This window comes from Rhododendron vialii, chromosome 8a (assembly GCF_030253575.1).
Source record: "Rhododendron vialii isolate Sample 1 chromosome 8a, ASM3025357v1".
Taxonomy (NCBI): Eukaryota; Viridiplantae; Streptophyta; class Magnoliopsida; order Ericales; family Ericaceae; genus Rhododendron; species Rhododendron vialii.
Window position 1 is genome coordinate 31,334,384 of NC_080564.1, and position 17,723 is coordinate 31,352,106.

The 17,723-nt window shown below is 39.4% G+C and overlaps 3 protein-coding genes across 4 annotated transcripts; all 3 read right to left on the reverse strand.

Moving 5' to 3' along the window:
* Positions 1-337: 337 nt before the first annotated feature.
* LOC131335308 (protein HEADING DATE REPRESSOR 1-like) lies at positions 338-3,256 on the reverse strand. 2 transcript variants are annotated; one of them, XM_058370617.1, is made up of 3 exons: positions 2,960-3,256; positions 945-1,324; positions 338-683 (listed from the first exon to the last, which is right to left on the reverse strand). In XM_058370617.1, exons 1-3 carry the CDS (start codon positions 3,060-3,062, stop codon positions 495-497), a joined length of 672 nt encoding a protein of 223 aa, XP_058226600.1. In that variant the 5' UTR covers positions 3,063-3,256; the 3' UTR covers positions 338-494. The 2 variants fall into 2 exon arrangements, with proteins under 2 accessions (XP_058226600.1, XP_058226601.1); XM_058370618.1 differs by having other exon boundaries at positions 338-678; positions 2,960-3,201.
* A 1,957-nt stretch (positions 3,257-5,213) lies between these two features.
* On the reverse strand, positions 5,214-12,443 carry LOC131335309 (uncharacterized). The gene is made up of 6 exons (XM_058370619.1): positions 11,674-12,443; positions 9,624-10,969; positions 9,205-9,402; positions 8,331-8,393; positions 7,829-8,233; positions 5,214-5,749 (listed from the first exon to the last, which is right to left on the reverse strand). The coding sequence occupies exons 2-6, from the start codon at positions 10,954-10,956 to the stop codon at positions 5,529-5,531; spliced, it is 2,220 nt and encodes a 739-aa protein (XP_058226602.1). The 5' UTR covers positions 10,957-10,969; positions 11,674-12,443; the 3' UTR covers positions 5,214-5,528.
* Positions 12,444-12,573: 130 nt separating this feature from the next.
* LOC131335310 (PIGF/3-ketodihydrosphingosine reductase fusion protein) lies at positions 12,574-16,299 on the reverse strand. Its single transcript, XM_058370620.1, has 8 exons — positions 16,025-16,299; positions 15,843-15,908; positions 15,701-15,743; positions 14,876-14,930; positions 14,367-14,415; positions 13,922-13,989; positions 13,496-13,604; positions 12,574-13,145 (listed from the first exon to the last, which is right to left on the reverse strand). The coding sequence occupies exons 1-8, from the start codon at positions 16,226-16,228 to the stop codon at positions 13,032-13,034; spliced, it is 708 nt and encodes a 235-aa protein (XP_058226603.1). The 5' UTR covers positions 16,229-16,299; the 3' UTR covers positions 12,574-13,031.
* Between the last annotated feature and the right edge of the window lie 1,424 nt (positions 16,300-17,723).

Here is a 17,723-nt window from a genome sequence, read left to right on the forward strand (position 1 = left end):
GAAAAATGTGAGATGCCTTTTTTTCTTCCTGCTCAACTTCTAAATTTGACCTCCATGGATTGGCATTCGCACTTCCTGCTCAACTTCTAAACTTGACCTCCATGGATTGGCATTTGCACGATGGTGGTAGTCGCTTAGTAATCAGTGTCTAGGAAGCTTTTGGTCTGAAGTTTTGACTCTCACCCTTGTGCTATCAATTATTGCATTGGAACTAATACATACTCACAAGACTTTGTCCCGTCTTTAGTTGAGTGTCCCGCTAGTGGATGGTGAGATTAGTTAGTCCATTGGGCCGGATATAGAGCTATCAAAAAAGAAATATTCGGACATAAAAGCCTAAAACAACCAAAACAAAATATCTTAAACAACTTGATTACAAGCAACCAGTATATTGGAAGGTAGTTAAAAACAACTCTGGACATTTTTACGATCGTATGTGGAAATATGAAAGCATAAAATAGGTTAAGATGCGAGAAATATTAACGTTCCGTGGCCTATTCATCCTCCATTGCTTCATTCTCCTGTAACATGTTCATCAGCATAGCAATTTGGTTTTGCAGCATTCCGTTTTCTCTCTCTACATCAGTGCGTTTGCTTCGTTCTTCTAGTAGCTGGAGTTGCAGGTGTTCAAGGCACCGTGCATCTTCTTCCAATTGTTCATTTAGTCCATCAATCTCCCTGTCCTGCACCCACAATCAAATCGTTATTGTTGTGCGTACATCTCTCTCTCTCTCTTGAGACCCAAGAATTCTGTCTCCCTCTTCCCATGCATTAGCCGCTGCACAATATGGTTAGGATCTTTTTTATCATATGGTTGGATTCTGGAAATACACAGAGACATGATCGTGCGGCTGCCAATGCATTATGACCCAGATATTTGGGGCAATTTCCCCCCCCCCCCCCTCCCCAAATACATTAGATAGATGAGGTGATTGGAAAAGCACCTTTCTATTCATTTCCTGTACAGCGATTCTCCGCATGCTCTCAACAACATCCACATTTACAAGCTTTCGCTTCTTTCCAATAAGCCAGCCTCGCGGATAGCTTGCAGAGTCAAAATCTGGAGGTGGAAGTAAGTTATCAGCCGACGGCCGTTTACCATTTACATTGTTGACGGATTCCAACGGTTCAAATAGAGCCTTCCGTCGTTCGGACAGAATAGCAGCTATTTCTAAATCCTGTTTCTCCTCTTCAGTTGGAGTTGCCTGTGGTTCAGGTGTCATCGCTGAATCCTGTTTCTTCTCTTCAGTGGGAGATTCTTCATGGTTCTCAGGTGTCTTAACAGTGGATTCATCTGTCACCTTGTCAACATTCCGGATGCTAGCTGTCATCGAGATTTTATCATTTCAGTTTCACATAATCAAGAGTTGGAACACTTATTCAACTCTTATCACCTTCAACTACTTGCCTAAAACTAATCACCTTCCATCCAAGTAGCAAGATTCTTGGAATTTTACTTCGGTAAGTTGGTTCATTAACTAGGATCAGAAGGAAATACAATCAAGATTCGTGGAAGTGCTTTGGTAAATTGGTTCATTAACTAGGATTGAAACGCAAAACAATCAAAAGACTTCTTGGTATGTACAATGAAATGCCTAGTTAATCTAATCACTCATGTGGTTGTCGCGTTCGGAATCAAATTTGAAATCCAAGATGCGATTGGAAAGGCCAAACTTTGCCATCTCGGCCTTCGAAGAGATCATAAGTATACAGTTGCTTAATTTCTGCAATGGACTAATTTGTGAGAACTGGCAATCCACCCAAAGAAAATACTGAATAGTAGTAGTAGTATTCAAGGGAGTTGATAGTTTTCTCTTTCAACTGCATTCTTGCTTCAACTATCTTGTTTTACACTCCATGGAACACTTTTATCAGTAGTTGGACACACAGAGACACAGCTACAGACTATGATGATCAATCATTGTTTGTGTCCATTCCATACAAAGTAACTTTTCAAAAGAAAAAGTTTTTCTATCCAAACTCAATTTGATGGGTAAAGAGTTACCTAACACCATTACGAAAAGACAAAAAAAAGAAAAAGAAAAAAGAAGAAGTTCTTCTTAGATTCTAGTCAACCAATTTTTCAAAACCTAAATTCAGACCACTTGGTCCAGTGGTTGAATGAAGTAAGCCGAATCTGGTGCTCTTCCATACTTTCCTCAACGTGGGTTTTACGATTCGTAGCTGGAATTTGTTCTGCGCAAATTATTCTGATCATAGTCATATTCACCTATTGTATAAACACATAGTCAAACATAGGCTACGAAAATTAGAAAATCCGAACTACCCAGAATGTAGACACATCCACAGTACAGAAATATGAAACAGAGGATATAAAATGAAACTAATGTTTAATTTGCTGAAATCATCTACATTAAAGAGCTAAACAAACTATGGGCTAAGTTTTTAGGTTGTGGCCCCAGTTAAACTTTAAAGTGTTCTCTTAGCGGTGATCTGCTCAAGAAATTATTAAGGCATTTAGGGGAAGGCATTAATTCTACATATTAGAAAAGGTGTCGATCATCCAGGGCCGGCACTGACTTTTCGGAGGCCTAAACGAAGATTGAAGATGTCCCTAAACGATGATTAACGGGTAGCAAAACAGGAAGCCCCTAAAATTCGTAAATTTTCGAGGGCCTAAAAAGGCCGCACCTCGAGCTTTAGCTCAAGGTTGGCTCTGCTTCCAAATAGTGCTGTATTTTCTAAAGCAAAACAAAACATAGCAAATTGCACAGGGATAGAAAGGAACGGCCATAACTGGAGCAAATCATGAATTATGAAATAATTTGAGTGAGAAATGGAAAGAAAAGATAAATGAAGGAGGTGGGCATGCAACAAACTCCTCGAATTTGAACAAGTACAAGAAAAAAAGAAACAAATATAAGTCTAACTGAAGTAGGAAAGTATGAGGGGAGCCTTGAGAAATGGTGGTGGGTTACTACTGTCTAAGCCAAGCTACCTGATCTCTTGCGAGACTTCCAAAGCGGTGGAGTAGACGAGGAAGAAAAGGGAGAGAAGCCATCCAGAATCTCCTCTCTCGCATTCTTGTTTGGTATCTCCATCGATGAACAAAGTACTAACAAATCTGTAAACACCCCCTTAATTAAAAACAAATTGAACAGAGCATGTGCTGTAAACAGTAAATAAGAGTTCCAATTTCAGGGACTGGGAGAGAATCTGCAAACATACAAAGGAGAGAGAGAGAGAGAGAGAGAGAGAGAGAGAGAGAGATCCAATTACGTGGTCGGTTCTGCTTCAGCCCAAGACCCGGATGAGAGAGGACTATTAAAAATGGAGTATTTTTTGGCGGGTGTGATTTTCAGATTCATGTGTTTTTGTCTGGGAAATAGTGGTGGGTGGAGGATTTCAAGGCAATGGCGGGCTGTCTCTGTTGGGCCCGCTTTGCTTGTCTATTTTTCTGGTGCACAAGATGGGGGCGCGGGTATGGTAGTTGGTACCCGTCACACCACACTACAATTTGTGAGGAAATTTATCCCGTCTACGTCGGGATGGAAATTAAAATCGCACCACGTGTAGGTGATGTTAGGAACTTAGGACTAAGAAGTATATTTAGCCTCTTATTAGGACTACAAAGAATTGAACCTTGACCTTATCCTAGTTTCCATCACCCTAAACCAAGCCCTTATTGGTTGCCTTGCTTATGGGGCTGCAAATGAATCAAACAGTTCACGAGCTCGGTTTTGCTCGTTTAGTAAACGAACTGAGTTCGAGCTCGAGTTTTTTATTCATTTAGTAAACTCAAAAGATCGGCTCGATTAAAAAAACTCATTTAGTAAATGATTAAGTTCGGCTCATTAAGGCTCGAGCTCAAGTTTCGTTTGCACCCCTTGCTTGTCTATATCTCCTCGATATCACACTTCAAGTTTTGAAATGAAATGGATTATATGTGCTTCACATATTTGGGCTTGGGTCCACTGGGGCCCATATCTGATAATCTAGTCTATTCCCTTAATAGCCCATCGTCCACGCATCACTCATGAAAATTATTGCAAATATGATCAAAATATTATGACAAAAATTATGACTACGTAATTTTATTACCTCTCACAAAAGTGGACGCTTAAGTATGATTTAAAATATGCCTTTCAAAAAAAAAAGTATGATTTAAAGGAAATTGACTTCTACACTCTCATTTTTATCACATACACTCTTTTTTTTTTTTTTTTTTTTTGTCTTTATTAGGTGTGAATTTACTCTAATGCCCCTTAATGTGTGAAAAAGTGAACTTATGAAAGGGTAAAAAGGTAAATTCACATAAATAAGAACAAAAAAGGGAGTGTATGTGGTAAAAAGGGGAGTGTAGAAGTCAATTTTCATTTAAAATAGACTGTTCCTATAACATGACGGCGTTCAAAATGGACTATCAATTTAAATGTTCTAAGGAATGATTTAAATATGGTGACATTAGTATAAATCGACAATATAATTGCAGCGGCTAATGGATTCACAAAAGCATGTCCATAGTGGACTGAATTGTAGAGAAGCTCGATCCATTTTGTAAATATTCAGATAATGTTTGGGTGATTCTCTAACGAGTTTTCTTCATCAAAACTACATCTGTTTATATACGGACCCATTTGTTGCGTTTTATTTTGTTCTCATTTCTTCGAGCTTTTTTATTTTGTTCTCATTTCTTCGAGCTTAACAAGTATCCCTGTTCCCCAAACCTAAACATGATCAAAATTTACAATTTCATCAATCCTATTTTTTCCCCCTCATTTCATTGTAGAGCAGTGGATAGAGATTATGGACAACTCGAAAATTCTAAATAGTAGTAACCAAAAGTACGGCGAATTTGCTACCAAAACTTTGGTCGCATTCACACTCCCAAGTAAAGAACATGTGGATACAAGATATTAGTCGAAACAGAGGACTAAGTAAACATACACGTATATACGTATATATGAAACTGTCCAATGTAATATGGTGATGTTTCGGTACAAGAGTAAGTCACAATTTCTGCTGATTGACACAATAAGGAACTGCAAGTCCTTCGTAGGCTTTTAGTGGTTCCAAATGCAAATGAGAAAGGGAAAATGAAAGAAAACAGATAAAAATGTCCAGAGAGCAATGGCAGCTAGCCATACTAATCAAAGAGAACCAAATCACAGGGCCATCAAACGTGAAATAGAAACATGAACGTACAGCCTAAGACATAAAAGTTACTGGGAACTATCAAGAGTTTGGTAGAATAATTCAAAGCCAATTTCTGAATCATATATGGGCTTATAAGCTTCCAATGTGGCTAAAGTTAGTTTATGAACGAATAGAGTGATGACAATTATATGCACATTCAGAGCCTTAGCTACTATCTATCTTTCGGACCATCTCTGTCATTCTCATTTTCCGCATGTACATTTTTTTTAGACTTTTACCTGCTCTCCGCAATTCCCCACTGAGAAATTTCTCCCTTCCATAATGTCACCTTCCTCTCTTCTTTTCAAAAATGCCTCAGAATGGTAGAGGCCGCTCTCTAGGAAATTACGGGAAAAAAAAATAGTCAGAACTTAAGTCTCGCCAATGGCGCAAGGAATGCATGGAGGATCTTTAGACTGGTTTTCTGGAGTGATAAGTTGCAAGCAATGGTCGTGAAAGGTGTGGGCACATGGAAGAACCGCGACAGCCGGTGGAATAGCTGGCTGGTATACTTGACCTTCTGCTGTGAATGAAAGATCCCTCTTGCACAACAAACATTTGTGTCCACTTGGTTGAGGAAGTCCCTCGGAATCTGCAATTGAGCCACAATATTCTCAGGGTAATTTATTTTCTTGCATTGCAACTATGACTAACAGTCTAACAGTGCAATACAGACAGATATTAACTTTGAGTCGAACAAAGGCGCCAAACAAGGATTTCTATTCATATGTAAGCTCAAGAATCATAGTTGTACTTGTACAGGAAATATGGCAGGATTGCCTTAATGCATGAGTTACTCCAAATCCTGGAAGACCATATTCAAGAAGGCAAATTTGTCCAACACAATTGCTAAATTGTATTGTCCAGCTTCACAAGAAGTAAGCCAAGGGAAAATAGGGTTAAGATCAAATTTGGCCAAAAAACCTGTGCGACTGCGGCCAAGTAAGATCTTGAAGAACATTATCCTGGTCACAAATTCATAACAAAGAAACAAGGCCACAGCATACACGATTTAAAGCATAATAACTGAAAATCATGAGGTATCGTATATATTGAGGTTGATACAAGCACGGAAGAGTACAGAATTATAAGGCATTGTGGTTTCTCAATGTATGTGGGGGATTAATCGAGATGAGTCAAGCCAAGTTGCAGGCTGCTCAAGATTGGGTCGTTGACCTGGAATAATGCTCGATTTTAGGCTGCTGAAGCTCTGCTCACTTTGCTTGAATATTGCTCAAGCTCGGTTCAAGCTCGAATGGAGTTTTTGAATACAGCTTTGCTAGAGGTACATACGCATTTTTGACCCATCTCGGGTCCCAAAAAATTGATCTGAGCCGCTTAATTTGTTCAAAATGGGTTGTTTAGGGCTGCTATGAAAAATAAACTCTATCCGAAATCGGTAAAGGCATATACGAAACATCTACTTTTCTTCATAAGCTAGGCCTGGATTATGAAGCAAAGTTAGATGTTTTGTAAACATTTTTACTGATATTGGATTGAGTTTATTTTTTATACGGACCCTAAACAAACCATTTTGAATAACATGAGCGGCTCAGATCATTTTTTTAAGACCTGATATGGGTACAAAACGCGTATGTACACGATGTATGGACCTATGTGTATGTACTCATAGACTTTTCGTTTTGAATATGTAATCGAGCTTGGCAAGCTCAAGATTGGCTAGCTCGATTTGATACAATGTGAGCACTCTCGAGCTTAGCTCTAGCTACTGGAGGTTGGGCTCTTGCTAAAGACAAAAGCACCTTAAAGATGAGCCTCGTATTGCCCATCATTTCTTATAGCGGAGAGCATTCATACTTACCTTTTTTCCATTTTCAGTCCTTTTCCCTTTTCTTTTCCATTTATGTTGGGTGTTAATGGGAAAAACATCAATCACCCCCCACCTCAACCTACCCTGGGAGTAGCCTAAAAAAGGGAACCTTTCCCCCCTCAGCCATTTCGGTTTAAGAAGACATGAAAGTTTCTCTCTATAAGAACAGTGTGTTCTGAGATGCAAAAATAATACAAATATATAAAGAAGAAAGCAAGATGATAGATAGCTTGTAAGATTCTCTTAGGCAGCTGAGCAAAAAAAAAAAAAAAAGACTACTCTTTTTGTCGAAAGAAAGGGTGCTCAGGAATGTACTGGGTAAGAGAACTTATGTAAGTGTGCTAATTGACATTTAGTCAGGACTAGAAACCTCTTTGCAGAGGCTCGCTTTATAACGAGTCAAGCATATACTTGAGCTTCGCTTGTATGTTTGCACCTGCTTGCAATCCTTGTGAGTTTTGGTTATCTGGCTTGGCTAGATTATCCATTGAGCTCAAGTTGATCAAGTAAGTTTCTTTGAACCAAACACAAGGCTAGCACAAGACTTCTACACACAAAACGTAAAGTAAACAAAGTCTGTAAAAAACCTTGACTAGACCAGAGACATGGTCATCCAGATATTGTCTAATGAAGAGCCTTAACTTTGACGGTACAAAGAGAATTTTTCCAAAAGAAAATTACAGTAGGTTGTATGTATGTACATTGTCACTAAATCCTCGGATTAATCATGTTACGACATGCAATAAAAATGCTACATAGCTAAAATTAATGAAAGTTTGGTATTTGAAAACGAGAAGTTACTAAATAATAGAGGATAAGTGAAAGAGGCAGAAGACATACCCTGCCATTCTATACGATGAACATGAGCAGGATTAGGAATAGGAAGAGCAGCAGCAGGAGCAGTCTGTGGTGGCGATGGCGAAGATGGAAGAATGGGAGGTGGAAGTGCTATCTTCTTGCGCTGAGCTGTAGATGGCAAAATTGGAAGAATGGGAGGTTGAAGTGCTATCTTCTTGTGCTGAGCTGTGGATGGCAAAATTGGAGGAATGGGAGGTTGAAATGCTATCTTCTTGCGCTGAGATTTGGATGGCAAAATTGGAAGAATGGGAGGTTGAAGTGCTATCTTCTTACACTGAACTTGGGGAGAAGCTGGAGGGGGTCGAATTGTACCCCTTCTATGTGGTCCAGCAAGAGCATTAGAAGCCCGGGAGCGCCCATAACTTTTTGCAGTTGGAATTACTGGACCTATGAGATTGTAAATACCACTAATTACTACCATAACCACAAAAAACACTTGTGGGAACTTCTATGAAGTGCGTCACTGTATTTTATTACTTAATACCTGCTGTAGATGTTGGTCCAAGAAGATCTTTGGAGAACTGAAGGGGCATACGTTCTTGAAAGCCTATTTCATGAAGACAATTGTCAAAATATATTACCAGGAAAGAAATCATATAAAAATGATAAAAGAATCATAGAATGCAAACATTGTATGACTCCAGATGCTGAATATCAGTAGTAAAAGAGGATCCAAAGAAATCTGTAGAAAAAGGTTTACGCCAACCTTCATTGAGTGTGTCATAAGAGCATTCACAAGAAAATGCACACTGAATTGAAATGTAGATACCGAAGGCAAAAAGAAAGTTCTTCAGAATTTTTTGGGAAATTGGGCTGGTATGCTCTTCAGGCAACCAACGATTATACCAAAACCTTGTCACCAATGCATCCACCACAATAAACAAGATGAATTCAGCCATTCAACGCACCCTAATGAAGGTCCCTTCATTTACAGAAGATAGTCAAGAGCAAGTCAATGAGGTCATTCATCATCAATGCCCTTTGCCCTTTGGTAATAAGGCAAATCTTATCCCCAAGTTTTAGTAACACATAACACCTTGAAGTACATCATGTAACTTGGCCTACTATCTTGTACAAAATAAAATAATCCTAGATATGAGGCATATTGAGGTTTCCTCCAATTTGTCAATTTCAAAGGCATGATTCATTCAGTAAAGTTACCAATGTTTTCCTGGAACGAATCCCATTAACAAAATGAAAAAGATGGTTTCTGATAAAACAGATATCCAGAAGATGTGAAACTGATGTCAGATTTAAGAAATACCTTTACTTGATGTCTGAAACCCTATCTACTTGGGATAAAATCCAATTTCAAAGCATAAGGAGCATATAACCGCCAGGAAGTTGAATGGCTGTACCTTTGGGAAACGGACCATGTCCAGCAGCTTGAGCAGCACTGATCTCATTAACTTGAATCCCTAGCCTCTTGGGGAAAAGGCCACTTCCAGCTGCTTGAGCAGCACTATCCTTATTATCATGAAATCCCATCCTCTTGGGAATCAAACCACCCCCAGCAGCAACAGGGGCATTACCACCGGTAGGAGAAAATAGCTGTCCTGTAAAGTTCAGGTAAGAAGCCCAGAAGATTCCTTCCGTGAGGAAGCTACTGATAAAACAATAATTAAAAATCAACTAATTGACCCCTAAAAATAGTTGTTGCATCTCAAACAAGGATAAGCACTTAGCCACAGAAACTTCAGTTCCAGTAATTTTAACAGTGTCCCAAGGTGCTCATATATGGAGGGGGATTTGAAGTGATTGGTTTCCACTGACTCACCTGAATGTTCTTGCCGCATAGAGCTTCCTTTGACCCCACCTAAAGAAGAAACCATAGAAGACTCCGGTGAGAGAGTTTGCACTGTTTTGATAAACCGTCTCTGTAGTTGATCTGAAGTTGGCTGAGTGGTGGCCCCAGTAACATTTACTGATTCTGTTGCGAACCCAGAAGCCCCAATTTGTCCAGATTGAAATAACCTAGCTGAGCTGCAGCTAATTGGTACCGAAGGTGTGGTAACCCCACCTACAAACGCTTTATAAGGATCTGAATGTACATATCTAGAAACTCTGTTATCTTCAAAACCTAGGTTCCTGCCACTGGATTTAGGAAAACCATGTTGTAGATCAGCTTGTGGATTTTGTGAAAAAGGGAATGGCCTTGATTCGAGACCGGTATTAGTACCACTTATTGCTCCACCATTAGTGTTGGTTGAGACCCATCCTCCCGCATCATTTCCCCAACCTGTGAATCCACCAACATTATTTTGGAAGCTTGGAAATGCACTGAACAAGTTCTGACTTGGACTCAAAGAGCTTCCAGTAGCTTGTCGAACATGGGAAGCATTTAACTGGGGAAAAACAGCACCCTCCAGTTCACCAGGGATTTCTCCCCGGCTGAGATCAGATTTAAATCTGGCATCTGTTTGATCTCCGATTCCAAGAGAAAGAAAACTTCCATAAGTGTTTTTTGGACAACCGAATTGAGAAGCATGGTCACGGTTATCAACATTAAGTACTTCACAATTTTGGGAATTGAATGTTTCACTACCACCTACACCAACAAAATTCTTTAGTGGCGGTCCACTACCATAGCTACCATCTGCCTCTACACCCTGCCCGGTCATTTCATTACCTCCGTCAGCATTACCCAGGATCAACGAATAATTTCTGTTGATCTCAGAGATCTTGAAGCAATTAGAAAAAGGTGAATCGATCATAGAGGCATCAGCAACACCACTTTTATTATGAGTGTGTGATACTTGCTTGACATTCCCTTCAGTAAAAGGTACATCTTGTCTATATGGGGTAACCAGGGTATTTTGCTGGTTAAAGAGCTGGTTGAGATCAATCATCATACTGCCACGGGTCTCAGGAATGCTGTGCGTGTAAGGTTGATATGTTCCATGCATGGCTTTCCAAGGTAAAGGAGGAATTGGAGATGGCATGTAAGGAAAGGACAGAGGATCAACTCTAGCGGGGCTACCATTGTGAAATATACCAGTGCTATCAGAAGCATCATTATTCATATTGATAAAGGAAAATTCATCTTTCTCTTGTACAATAGAAGAAGAGGCAGGAGGATTCTCATTGTCGTTCGATTTATCACCTTCCATTACTCTGTCAGTTCTGAACAAAAAGATGAGATGAACCAATTCATTCCAATCATTCCATTACAAGTGCATAACAATGTAACATTGATCTCTTATGCAGCAGAAATCTGTAATGGGTTGGTAGAAACTAGAAACTACTGAGAAATTAAACCAAACAGCTATTCCTTCTGTAATTGATCATGTTCTAAGTTTGTTTACACATGTATACGATGAGATATAAGGGAATGTAAAGTTTTCCAATACTAAGTCATCTATTTATGTGGCTGAACTAATCCGCCGAACCCTAAACTCAATCTCAAGGATTTCTCAAAACCACGGGGTAAACAAGGTTAAATCCAATGAAAATATAAAAAGAAGAAATACCAGGATGCCATAGATCAATTAACAAGAAAGCAAAGAAATCGACAAGAAACCTAAAGGCAAGCAAAGATCGATGAACAAACAAAACCCTCACAAAAAGGAGTTACAACTTTCAAGACTTTAATAAAGACAAAGAATCAAACACCTAGAGCTTACAATCCAGAGAACTCTGTCTTATAGATCGCGTAAACAAAAACCTTCCACACACCAATCATCAATGCAATAAACAACGAAAATTTTGGGGGGGTTTTAGATTCCAGTTCTGATCATACGCACACATATCTACATCTTGCGTGTATGTATGTATGTAAGCATGCATGATACAGGACGTAGATTCGGTTTAGTTTCAAAAGGTTTTACCTGTACTGCTTCGAATCGGAGTGGTGATGAGAGAGAGAGAGAGAGAGAGAGAGAGAGAGAGAGAGAGTTGCGTTGGTGGCGTTTGGCGCATTTAGGGCTGTGCGAGAGCTTTAAAGGGTTCGGTGTGGGTCCCACGTGGCTCCGCGGGAGCGGCCACGCTGGCACGAGTGGTCCCCTTCGAGCATGGGCTCTTTAGATGGCGTGTCGGTATCAGGTCCAGACGATACTGATGCCCTGTTTCTCAATGAACCAATGACAGCGCGAGCCCATCGTGATTCGAGTGGCACTTCCGGCATTTCGGTTAAAATTACGAGGACAGAGACGGTATTGGGACTGTGGGGCCAGGCATCGAAAGCATGACGTGGCGAGGTAATAACGCGAGCGTAAGTGAACCAGGTTGTACTTGAGTCCCGCCCAAGCGTCACTGCCACCAGCGAGTCAATTTCCCGCCTCGAGTGGTTGGACTCCGGGGCAAAATATAACGGGTTTGGATCGGGCCGGCTCAGCTTGAGCTCAAAAATGGAAAATAAAAAATAAAAAACATATTTACAGAAATAGGAGAATTAAGTAATACTTATAAATTTGTAATTAACTTCTGAAAATCACTTTTCAAAACATGAATATCACTAGTCTCCTAGAAAACCAAAGAAAGAGAAAAATTGCTACTACATTGTCTAGGATTTGGAAGACGGCTCGGATTTTAAAATCCGAGTTGGCCAATCGGCCGCACTACAACCCTGTAGGGCAGCCCGTCCTGTAGGATCCTCCGATCCCTGTGTCTATGGTGTTGGAAATCTGAAACTGAAAATTAAGCCCAGATTAGAAGTAGCACCAAAACCACCATAAAAGGAGGCACCATGTACGCAGAGTAAATAGGTATACAAAAACAAAAACAAAGAATAAAGAACCATCCTGTCACCTTAATTAACAAGCCAAAATCATAACATGAAATGTACTGTTTTGCATGACAACAATGATCACCAAACAAAGAATTCTGCTAAAGAGTATGATCTGACGGAGTAAATTGTTAGAGAAGAGATTTTTTTGAATGGCTTGTTAGAGAAAAGATTACCCTATGCTAAAACTCAGGTCAGCGTTAGTTTTGCGTCAAAAGAATACAAAATAACAAAGCGTGACGAAGGTAGCTGTGAAAACTCTTCAAAAATCGATGAGAATCTCAGAAGCCCAGCAACAAGGGTATACTGTAATTGGTTAGGACCATTATGTTGAGGCATGAAAATCTCTGTGTCAGTGCTTATGCCACAGAAAGCATCGATTACTATAACCAGAGTAGGAAGAATTTTGCATTTGCTGCCATAGTCTTGACCTTGTCGTTGCACGCTTGAGTTTTTACACAATTATTCTCCTTTGAAATGCTGCCGTTCACCACGGAGGAGAACAAGGCCGAAAGATGCCATCATTGCAATCAAGCACCCGGCGATAGCCCCATAACTCACGCAAATAGGCCATTCCTATGAACAACAATTCAAATTTTCAATGAATTAGAGGCGAAGGATAACAAAACAACAATTCATTAAACAAGGCAAAGAGAAAAAACATATTGCTGTGGCTAGGGAATCAGCCCAGTTGAGCAACTCTTAACAAAATAAACCAAAAGTGCCAATAAGAAATCACGAGAGCTGTTATATAACATGGCTTTACGCGATAATAAACTTTTGTCAGTGTCGGTCCTGACGGTTTTTGGCAGTCTTCAAAGCATTCATGTTTTCGTTTTAACCAGAACCGGTTGCGGTCAAACTCAAAGTGCGATCATAAATCACATATGCTCGGCAAAACTTACAAGTTCCATATTAAGCTATACCTGCCATGGCCTATCCCAATCAAGTGGCATGGGCCAAGCCCCAAACCAAGCTCCAATAACAGCTCCATGAGCAGGTAGACAGATCATGTAATCAATAGATCCACTTGGCCTGAGGGTGAACAATGTTTTCCATCATGACATTCCAGTAATTATTTGAATTGATGAAGGAATGAATAACAATAGACATCCATTTTCCAAAATCTGATGATAAATGATGTTAGAAACATAATTCGAACTGGGAATGATAATTACAGGGTCAAAATAATGAAATTTCTTCTTCCTCACTTCTTTTGTTCTTGTCTTTGAGAAGTACTGAAGAGTCTTCCATATAACGAATATGAATGATGGCTCCAACTAAGATTGTATACGGGGGAGCTATGGGAATGCAAACATTTATGGATGAGTATAACCCCTGAGATAACTTACTTCGTGTGTCCAAATAATCGTATCCAGTCTGTCCATGACGAACCAAAAACAGAAGCTGCAGGGACAACCTGCGAACATGTAGGAATCTCGTACAGTAAGACATGCACATGAAAACAACAACAAAATGAACTTGCAAGGTCGTAAGGAAGTTGACATCAATAAGAACCATCATCTCAAAATTGCTTGATCTCCCAATGGAAATTAAAAACCTAGTAACACCTTTTGGCTCAATCACACCAGTAATAAGTTAAGTTGGAAGACCTTGCAGTTCTTTGGAACTCTTCTGGAAACAAGAAAAACAGAACAAGAAAAAACCCTTCTTTTCTTTTTTGGTAAGTTACAACAGGTATTAGTAACTTAGTAGAAGCTGAAGAATTTCTATTGAGTTTGAATACAAGTGAAGAGATGTGGCATAACAAGAGGTATGAACTGGATGAATACTCACAGTAAACAATGACATCAATAGTGACCAGTTAACGGTCTTGAGGAAATACCTGTGAAAGATACAAGATCAATAAATGTGGGTAGGATGCATTATGTAATGATAACCAAAGTTTCTTTGTCCAAAATATTGTTGCCATAAGATAGAGAATGGGATTGCTTATATATGTTTTTTCTTCGTGACCAGAAGCTAAGTCATAAAAGCCAACTTCAGATTGGAAAGCACAACTAGTCTAGAACTTTAATATCCCAAATAAATTTCATCACCATGTCTGCTTGTACCAAATTCAAAAATAGAAAGGAAAACAAAAAAGAAACCGGGAAGCAAGAATTAAAATTATAGTAGACGATTTGGAAAACAAAAGCAATTTATTTATCTTTGGACACATAACGGATTGTTTTGTTAGGTGACAGAATGAGGAAAATTCATTTTGTTCCAATCCCAACTTTTCGACTTCAGCTTTCTAATCAATATAAAAGAATAATATCTAAACTACCCCTTATTTCACATACTTAGGGCCAACAGGAGCTCCCAACGCAATAGCTCCAAGCGCGTTCACTACCGCCCCTACAGGTTTATACAGAACACATAATGAGCACTCTACCATTTCAGGACCAAACAAATTGAATAAGCATTCCTAAAACCAAAAGAACCATTTGAAAAGTTAGCATCAAACTTCAAAGATCTATAAACCAGTTCTAAAATTGCAATCAGTGTATCACAAGTACAAGTTTGATATCCCCTGAAAGTATAGTCTAAGTTTGAATTTCAACAATAAACGCCTAAACAGAGTTACTATAATTTTTTTTTGGGTAAGTATAAACAGAGTCAATTCCTCCAATGAAATAGGAAACTTAGGAAAAAGTTATGCATCTTCCTAACATCATATAATAGGATTCTCTTCATTGATCTTTTCAGGAATCACGCTACTGACTCTTAACTCTATGAAGTACTTTTTATCTGGGAGACATCGATAACACCTGGTTTATCACTCCACTTAGCATAATAATGATAGTTTTCCTCTTTAAGATAATACACCAGTAACACCACATAGATTTCCCAAATAGAAACAAACACTGTTCAGATACGCATACAAGGTCATGTAATCCTTCCGAGCTCCCACACTTCTGCTCTACGTTCCCGCTCTCAATTCTCGCTCTTACAAATTTTAGTAGTATATAATGTTTACGAAAGGCACTTTCTCACTCTCACTCCCCCACCCGCACCCGCACACCTGCATTATGTGACTTAGCCTTACCTACATGGCTACATTAGTCATGTTGATAGCATAAATGTTTAATACAAATGGAAAATTACAGCTGAGATTTTAAACAAACCAACAGGAAGCCCCAAAATGCCACGTCCTACAGCTTTCCAATACTGTCGCATCACAACAAGAATAAGAACTTCAACTAATTAGACGAAAATGGAATTGAATCCATCAAAATAAGAGGGAAAACAAAAGATTAATGGGATTACCGAGCATTGTTTTGGATTACTCCGGAACATACTGTAAATAAGAATCACAATTGGGGCTTCAATAACCTGGAAAAAAAGATTAAAATTCAGAGTAACAAATCACATTCCGAATTGAAACAATCACAGAGAATCGTGCGGAAGTGACGTGGATTAAACAATGATGGTGAATGCGATGGAAGTACCCATATAAGGCGGAGCGTATGAAGAGGATCGGAGACGAGATTGACGGAGTAGAACTTGTGGGCCACCCCCAAAGCTGACGCAAGCCCTAATCCGGATAGAAGATGCACCAGAAAGGCTTGCCATGGCGATGAAGATGGGGACGGTGATTGTACGGCGTCGTTTCCATTGACGGCCTGCTGCTGCATCTTCTTCTTCCTCTCCATTGTTGTTCCTTCTCGGTTTACAGATCGAAGCAAAATTGTCTACTCTTCGAACGCGATGTTGAATTTTAGAAGATCGAATTGCGTTTTCACCCCTGACTAGTTTCAAATAAGACCTTTGCACCGGTACTTTCTGGAATATTAGATGCATCCCCAGATTGTATAACTCATGTTCAATTTGCTACTTCCCCTTTTATTTTGTTCCTTTGTTTTTGTGCTCTTTTTGTTTCGTTTTTTTGCTAGGTGAGGAAAGTGTAGGAGGGAAAGACCTATTACGAAATTAGGAATGACTAAATGAATCTTTGCCCACTCAGAAGATGGGACAAAAAAAGGACCTAGATAGGCTAATACAGAATACCACATACGACTTATTTAGAAAGCAGCCAAACCAACAAACACACAGAGCGGGAAGAATTATCATAAAACCAACTAGTTTTTACGGGTAGTTTTGATCTAATGGCTGAGATTTACCGATCCTCAATCTAAAGGTTCATATTTATGGAGGCATCCATGCCCCCATACCACTCAGGGGCATGAAAGAAAAATTGCCACCACAAATATTCTGCAAGTGTCTCTATCAACAGAATGGATGGAAGCACACGGATCCCACCACAGAGGTATCAGCAACCGTCCGATGTGTGGGCCTCACGTGCATCATGTGTGACCAATGTGCGTCATGTGGAACTCATGTGCGTCAAACAGTTCCATGAAGGTGGGTGATAAGTGCCGAAATATTGATATTTTGGCCCTCTAAACTACACTTGTTAGCCATTTATATATGTTGCTTGATATTAATTTGGCTTTTATTTTGTTTATAGGTTGATCGAGCTCATTGTCCAAGATTTTGGATAAAAACAAGAATTTAATGATGTTCGGGGTCAAAGTGCAGATTTACTCAAAGTTCAATTGCCAATTAATAATTACATAAAGTCCCATGAACCTCTTATGTAGTTAATGCTTTAAACCCTACCTAAGGAGTATATAGCTGTGACTTCGGCAAAGAGGATCTCTCGGCCGGGAAAATTAGTTCTTGGACGAGCACGACGACGCACGACATCACGGAAAAGAATCCGGCTCCGATGGCCGGCTAATTCCATTCTCTAGGGGGAAGATGAAACTTCGTATCAAGTAATTCTGTTTATGCGTAGGATTTTGGTTTATTATTCGGATCGATTATATGACTAAGAACCCGTTTTGTTTTGATCAATAGAATGATTTTTAATGGTTTTAATCTATTGAGTATTTGTATGCGCGCTTTCAAATACGAGTTATACAATGGTTTTCATTGATTGTGATTGGAGTTCTGAGATAGATTATGCTCGTAAGACGGATCGTGCCGTTAGGCGGCCTGACCGTGTTACTGAGACGGTCCGTGCTATGGGATAGTCTATGCCTTTTAACAACGCAATTATTTTCTTGACGATTATCTAAAGGGTTTGCAAGTCGTAGCGATAATCTCTTCTGATTCGAATAATTAAACCGAGCCTATGTATATTGT

Coding starts and splice junctions, on each gene's coding strand:
- LOC131335308 (XM_058370617.1), bottom strand. CDS start 3,062: ATGGAGATACCAAACAAGAATGCGAGAGAGGAGATTCTGGATGGCTTC. Junction 1,325..2,959: donor GAAGTCTCGCAAGAGATCAG/GTAGCTTGGCTT, acceptor TCTCGATGACAG/CTAGCATCCGGAATGTTGAC. Junction 684..944: donor TACAGGAAATGAATAGAAAG/GTGCTTTTCCAA, acceptor TTGTGGGTGCAG/GACAGGGAGATTGATGGACT.
- LOC131335309 (XM_058370619.1), bottom strand. CDS start 10,956: ATGGAAGGTGATAAATCGAACGACAATGAGAATCCTCCTGCCTCTTCT. Junction 8,394..9,204: donor ACATGGTCCGTTTCCCAAAG/GTACAGCCATTC, acceptor TTCATGAAATAG/GCTTTCAAGAACGTATGCCC. Junction 8,234..8,330: donor TGGACCAACATCTACAGCAG/GTATTAAGTAAT, acceptor ACAATCTCATAG/GTCCAGTAATTCCAACTGCA.
- LOC131335310 (XM_058370620.1), bottom strand. CDS start 16,228: ATGGAGAGGAAGAAGAAGATGCAGCAGCAGGCCGTCAATGGAAACGAC. Junction 15,744..15,842: donor GTAATCCAAAACAATGCTCG/GTAATCCCATTA, acceptor GTGATGCGACAG/TATTGGAAAGCTGTAGGACG. Junction 13,146..13,495: donor ATTGGGATAGGCCATGGCAG/GTATAGCTTAAT, acceptor TGTTGTTCATAG/GAATGGCCTATTTGCGTGAG.